Below are 7,119 nucleotides of genomic sequence, written 5' to 3' on the forward strand. Positions count from 1 at the left end.
GCCTGTCCTGGAACTAGCTCTTGTAGACCAGGCTGGTCTCGAACTCACAGAGATCCGCCTGCCTCTGCCTCCCGAGTGGTGGGATTAAAGGCGTGCACCACCACCGCCCGGCTTGTGTTTGTTTTTTTAAAGTTAGATATTTCGATGGACATCTATAGTTATAGCAGCGCTCCTATGGACAGATGTGAGGTGGGGACAGGGCCACACAGGAGGTCATGGGCCAGCTGGCCTGGAGTATGTAGTGCAGAGGAAACAAGAGAGCTGCCTCAGTAGGGTGGAAAGAGAGAGCAGATCCCCGAAAGTTGTTTTCTGACCTATACTTGAGCACTGTGGCACATATATACACAGACAATAATAAAGAAATAAAATGTTCATTTAAAATAGACCATACATTCTCTCAAATGTTTGGGAGTTCTGACAAAACACAATCATGCATTAGGCCACAAAGAAAACTGAATTTCAAAATGGCTCCCTCTTAGACTGCATAACCTAAAACTGGAACTCAGCCATCCATACAGAGTGGGCAACAAACACTGCACACTATGGAGGTTATGCTGGTGACTGGGCTTGGATGATAAAACAGAAAGAAAGAAACTGGGAAATAACTGTGTTCGCACTGGAAAGGAAAAAACAAAAGACAAACGCATACTCCTCAGAGTAGATGATTTGTGAGACCTGCGAATGGAAATCCAGGGCGGGGCACCTACCATCTGCGGGCAGTGGTGTCCTTACCGACCTTAGACACTCCTGGGGTCCCCCAGATGTATAATGATGGACCAATGAAGTAACCGCCCACTCGGCTTTAGCGTGAACGTTCCTTCTAGAGCGGTGGTTCTGACCTCCCCTCCATGCTGCAACCCTTCGATACAGTTCCCAATGTTGTGGTGACCCCAACCATAAAATTATTTCCATTGCTACTTCCTAACTGTAATTTTGCTAGTTATGAACTGTAAATATCTGTGTTTTCCCATGGTCTTAGGTGACCCCGGAAGGGGTCGCAAGTCTGAATTGAGGTACTGCCCAGATCAGAGCGACCTGTGGTCATGCCTGTGAGATACTATTTTGATTGACAGTGGGAGGGCCCAGTCCCCTGTGGGTGGTCCCAGGCTAGATAAGCAGGTGGTTGGACTGGAGCCTGGGAGTGAGCCAGCAAGCAGTATCCCTCCTAGTTTCTACTTCAGGTTCCTGCCTCGACTCCCCTCGGTGATGGACTGCCACCTGGCAGTTTAAGACAAATAACCTTTCCTTTCTTCCTTCTGATGCTCTTGACAATGGATTTTACCATAGCAACGGCCACATAAGTAGGACAGTAATCTTTTCTCTATCTGGTCCAGCTGTTTCTCATTTGATGTTCTCATATTCCCTATGCAGATAATTGTTATCACCCACAGACCAAAAGGGTTTCTTCCTGAAGTATGCACACAGCTTCTTTCCTGCCCTATGCAAAGTGTCCAGGATCTCCAGGCAACAACAGCAGAGTCACCAGGATCCCCGACCCATTCCATTTAAAGGGAATGTGTCTAGTGTTTGAATACAAAATATAATTTGTATCTGCTTTAAGTGAATAAATTATTCCAATTTTCTGATTTTGGAATTTTCATTGGTGATCGCGTTGCTGTATCATGAGCGGCAAGGCCTCCATAGACAAGGCATGCCTGTGACTGACCTCAGAACAACCTAAATGCCAGCGTGCGGCAGCTTTGCCCATGCCGCCACACAGCCCTGGAAGGATGCAGTGTCCTCAAGGAGGAGACACGGTAGCATACACTTGGTTTGCCCTGGACTTCATGGCAGGCATCTTTGTTGACTTTCACCTCTGCCCTTCCAGTGTCGTGAACCTTAACATGATTACGGTACTTTTCTTTTTTAAAATTATTTATTTATTATGTATACAATAGTCTGTCTACATGTATGTCTGCAGGCCAGAAGAGGGCACCAGACCTCATTACAGATGGTTGTGAGCCACCATGTAGTTGCTGGGAATTGAACTTAGGACCTTTGGCAGAGCAGGCAATGCTCTTAACCTCTGAGCCATCTCTCCAGCCCGATTACAGTACTTTTGTTTTGAGCCCTGGAAAACCTCGGAGTCAGAGGTGGTCCTGGGATCCGACCAGCATGAGTCACTGAGACAATGGTCAATCACACAAACCCGAGCCCACAGCTTTTGGGATGAGCTCTTAGGATGCTAGCCTTATCACACTTCAACAAAATAAGAAAAAGGTATTTCGGGATCCACTCAGTATTCAAATTTACCACAGTTCCATTGTTTTAGGCTCACGGCAGACTGATCATCAGTGCCAGCCACTTACCAATGGGGACAAACGGTGTCTCCTTAGCTTTCCGAATAAACTTAGACCCCTGACCTTCGTCGTACGAAGAAAGGGAAAGGTCCGTGTTGGTCGACATCGTGATTTTTTCCAGAGTCTTCCTGAAAGAGAATTGTTCGAAGTTCTCAGTTAAAAGCAGCTAGCACATCACCACCTGGAACCACTCCGCTCTGTGTCCGCAGCATCTGCTGTGAACCTGGAAACTAGCCTTAAACTTTCACCACTGAAGAGAATATGCACCTTTATCACCAGTCACACTGTATACAACATTGTGAAAAGCCGCAATCTTCTCTTGAAACATTTGTGCAGGTGTGTGTCTGTGAGTGTGTGCACCTCCTTGATGGACATCCAGCAGGCAGCTGACCCGCTTTCTTTCCCACACCTTCCCAGTGCCCCCCAGCCTTCCTTTTTACAAGTCTATCTTCCTGTTACAACACTGCTTTCTGTGGCTCCCAGAGAGGGCCAAGATGAGCTTAGCAGTTAGGTGAACACAGGAGCAGGACAAAAATAACAAAATGTAACAAAAGATAACAAAAAAATAACTCATTTCCACCATCACAGGGGCAAAGGCCCCCTCCCTACAATCATCCCTTACACAGAGTTCATGGACATTTCATCACGGTACAGTGACTGATCCATCCCATCTTTATCGTGCTGCCTGCCTGTAATCCTGACCAACGGGTTCAACAGAGGAGGCAAACACGGCTCCCAGTACACAGACCTCCCACTGGCACCAATTGCTGCCCATTGCACGTACAATCCTGGACTCTCCACGGGCAGCACATTCCCTTCAGGACCAAGGGCAACAGATTGCTCTTCCTGGGGGTTAAATGGCAGCAAAGCCTCAAAGAAAATCCAGCTCTAAAGCAGGAATGTCTGTTTTGAAAGTGAGCTCTACCTTCCTATAGAGACAATACTGCCATCCAACAGAGACGAAAACGAGCTAGCTACACACAACATTCAGAAGAGAACTGTCTTTTTTTTTTCTTTTTGTACTCCATTACTTCTTAACGCAATAAATCTTACTAAGCTTTTGTATATACAAGGTTCAGTAAGCTCAAGGTTCAGGACACTCACTATATTTACAAAAATAAAACAAATACTGACAAGGTGTGGTGGCACCCAGCTGTAACACCAACAGTCGGAAGGGGAAGAATCTGGAGTTCCAGGCCAGCCTGGACTACAACGAGATGATACCCTCTCATCTCAAAGAAAGCAAAGCCTCCAAACAGGCTATAGAAGGTATCCTGACTCAAAGAAGAACATACACAGAAACCCAAAAGCGAACGCTGAAATAACCGGTGGTTCAAAAAGCAGATTGTTTTTTAAAAAGGAATGGACAGAATGTACTTAATTGCCAACAACATAATCCATATTGAACTACAGGAAACTATCTTAGCTAGAACAGATTTGAGAGGTTTCATAAACACCTAGGACCGCAAGAACTGCATGAATGAGCTCTATGGAGGGACGACACACTGCATCCAGGCCTGCAGATCGCCCCCCAGAGCCACCTATCTGAAGGCTGAACGGCACTCAAGAGGCAGGGGCAGGTGGGTCTCTTTGTGTTCCAGGACAGTCAGAGCTACATAACAGACCCTATCTCAAAAATACAAAAACAAAACAAACCTCCCTTTGCCCTTTAGCCTCCTGCACTCAACATGTGAGGTTATCTCCAGAAGCGGTGTGTGATGGATCACCTGTTGGCACGCCGGGCCAGATCCCTAGCACAGTCAACCAACCAACCAACCAACCAACCAACCAACCAACCAATCATAAATAAGGAAACAAACCATAGTGGTATCTTCCCCCATTTCCTATGAGGATGAGGCTAACTGCCCAGTGGGTTCACGGAGCAACAGGCTCTCCTTTCATGAGAAAGAGAGACAACTGGCTCTTTTCTGTACAGAAAAGCCAGCAGGCACGGGTTCTTTCCCTCCATCACCTGCGATTATTTCCCTACAGACTCTCAGGCTAGCATGGGCAGGGCACAGGGCACTTGACCTCACTTCCAGAATGCTGCCTCTGAAGTTAAGACTTGGGGCACACCAAGTGGCTATTATTTGTTTTAGGGGACTAGTGATGGCCAGAGAGGTGATGCACGCCCTATAATCTCAGTACTCAGAAGAGGATATGAATTCAAAGCTAGCTTAAGCTATGTAGCAACACGCCGTCTGAAGACAACAAAATAATGAAACCAATTTTACAAACGGCATCCACCAGGCATGACTGGACAGATACCTGGCAGGAAGCTGAAGATAAGCCTAGAGCTCAAAGAAGTGTTGATGGGACTGTAGTTACGTGACCTATGTGACAGAGGCATTCGCCCCAATGCATTAGCACACATCTGTACCAATTATATATGTGTTTGGCTACCAGGAAGGGCTACACAAAGATGAAGTAACTCAACAGTTGTGTGTGGTGGCACTTGGCTGTAATCTCGGCCTCAGACTAAGAAGGCAGGAGATCTCAAGTTTGAAGCTTCCCTGGGCTATACAGTAAAACCCTGGCTGAAAAAGGAAAGAAGAAACAACTAATGACATTTTTGGATTCAGGAATACCATGAGCACATTTTAGGACACAATTAGATGAAATAGGAGCACTTAAAGTCCAATGCATACCAGAAATGTAAATTCAAATTAGACCTTCACATCATCTTAAAAATGATGTAACTTTAATGTAATTGGTCTACATAGAAAACGTTTTTTGAATACGTAATTCAGATAATTACCTCATCACCTGGAGATTTCCCGAGTATTCATGAACTAACACCTCATAAATGAAGAGGAAACGATAGCCTTTAAAGTTCCAGGGTCAGTACGCTCAAATCATACCCTGGGTAGGAAATGAGTCCAATGGAGCTCGATATGCTCCTGTCACGGGTGGCAGAGTCAGGTTTGGAGGGCCATGTGAGTTGGTCCGCACTAGGAGTTCACCTCTGGAAAGGCTCTCCCCACACAGCCCACGGTTGACAATATATTTCTGGCTAAACCAACTCTTATGTTACAGGCGCAAATTTGAACTGGAAATACAAAAGTCCATTCCTAACAGAGCCCCAATACGGTCTCTGAGGTGTAAACACTGTGTAAGTCATACCTAAAGTGAAAGGGAATCTTTCTTCAGTGACTTAAATTATCTACAATTACGATTTTGGAGAGACGTTTTCCCCCTCACTAGACTTTCTTTTATTATCGCCCTCACCCAGAGACTGACCTATATCTGTTGGGAAGCAGAACATTATTTTTATTTTTACATCACCAATAACCAGATATTCAAACCTATTATTCTGTAAGGTCAGGTATGATCACTGACAGCCTGTTCCAAAGGCAAGGCAACCTAGAAGAGGTAAAATGGCTGAGCGTCAGGTGATGCAACAGCCGGAGACCCTTCCCAGCCAGTCCCTTTGATCCCAAGAACTATGCTCTAAAACAATGGTTTCAAATTCTGATTTTGCATCAGTCACCTGTCAGCTTGTGTAAAATGGCTGCCATGGCGCCAGCCTGGAGATGCTGATTCAAACTGACCAGGGGCAGGACACAGGACTTATGTTTTAAGGAGCCCTTTAAAGCAACACTGCTGTACAGAAGACGAAAAGAGGATCCTCTAGCACACTCCACGGGCACCGAGAACCACTTGAACCCGTCAGAATTTGCATCCAAACGTCAAGCGGCAGGGTGCCTCGGTACTTCCGGAAGCAGATCCCCTGGGGATCACACCCTCAGGGAGGGGGCTGCTCTCCATCCCGGGAATAAGCGAGGAAATCGGGCAACACTGTTGAACCACCCGGGCTGCTGGCAAATCCAGCCGAGCGTCTGTGATCTCGAGGCCAAGTCCCCTGGTCAGGGGCGTTCGTATTCCGCCACAGCCTTCTTCCTAGGTGACACAGGGTCACCTAAGGTCGGCGCTAACCCCGGGTGACGCACCGGGAAGGCCAGGCCGAGGTGCCCTCGCGTCCCACCCTGCTCGTGACCTTGGCCCACCTCCGAGGCTGGTTCGTTCGCGCTGCTCCCTCCTGGCCCGTCGCTGATCCTGGGATCCCTGAAGCTGGCACCAGCCCAGTCCCCGTCTCAGAGGGTTCCCTCGGCCGCGATCCGCTCCAAAGTTCGGGCCTTGGTCCCCACATCCCCGGGCGACAGGGACCCGGGTTCCCCCGCCGCTTCCCGCGCCCCACGGCTTACAGCCCCCGGCCCTCCCGAGCACCCTCCGCCCTCCGTCCTCCCGGCCCGGCCCGGCTCACTCACAGAGACGCGGCGTCCCTTGCAGTCCCGCCGGCTCCTGACCGCCACCGAGTGCGAGCACACCACCTCCGCCGGCTCCGGCCACCGCTCGCTCCAGCCAATCAGAAGCCAGCAGCCTGCTCGCCGGGTCCCCCGGGCTCAACTTTACGTGTGTGGGCGCGGGGGGCGTGGCCAGGCGGAGCGAGGCGTTGATTGGCTGGGGCGCCGGGGCTCGTCGGCCGGCGTCGTCGCACGCTCTTCGTGTCAGACGTGAGGCCCGGGCGGCCCGGTTGGCCCGGGCGATCGCTGGCTCGGCTCCCCGGTCGCCTCCCATCTCTCACGACTCACTCGCCCGGGTCTGCGGACGCCGCGCACGCGCAGGCTCGCTCGGCTTGCTGGGTCCGGCGCGGGAGCATGCGCCGTCGGGTCTCCTTTGGGGACCCTCCCTGGAGCTAGTGGAGGACGGGGAGCTGTGACCTCACCCGGGCCGGAGGAGGAGTCTCCGGGGCAGTCGGCTTCCGGGGCGGCGGCGTCCAGTCCGTCCGTCCGAGCCCGGGGCCGTGTGTCCGAGTTAG

General features: G+C 49.8%; 1 protein-coding gene across 3 annotated transcripts in view; it reads right to left on the minus strand.

The window, feature by feature from the left end:
- Window positions 1-6,712, minus strand: part of Higd1a (HIG1 hypoxia inducible domain family member 1A) — an 8,446-nt gene extending 1,734 nt beyond the window's left edge. Inside the window, exons 1-2 of one of the 3 annotated variants that reach the window (XM_026779446.1) lie at window positions 5,162-5,310; window positions 2,310-2,428 (exon numbers count right to left, since the gene is read on the minus strand). In XM_026779446.1, coding sequence (XP_026635247.1) covers window positions 2,310-2,406 — 97 coding nt within the window. In that variant the 5' untranslated portion in view covers window positions 2,407-2,428; window positions 5,162-5,310. Of the gene's footprint in view, window positions 1-2,309; window positions 2,429-5,058; window positions 5,103-5,161; window positions 5,311-6,568 lie in introns of those variants that run through there. The other 2 variants (XM_026779445.1, XM_005348132.3) reach the window with 2 other exon arrangements.
- Between the last annotated feature and the right edge of the window lie 407 nt (window positions 6,713-7,119).

Source organism: Microtus ochrogaster, chromosome 5 (assembly GCF_000317375.1).
Source record: "Microtus ochrogaster isolate Prairie Vole_2 chromosome 5, MicOch1.0, whole genome shotgun sequence".
Lineage (NCBI taxonomy): Eukaryota > Metazoa > Chordata > Mammalia > Rodentia > Cricetidae > Microtus > Microtus ochrogaster.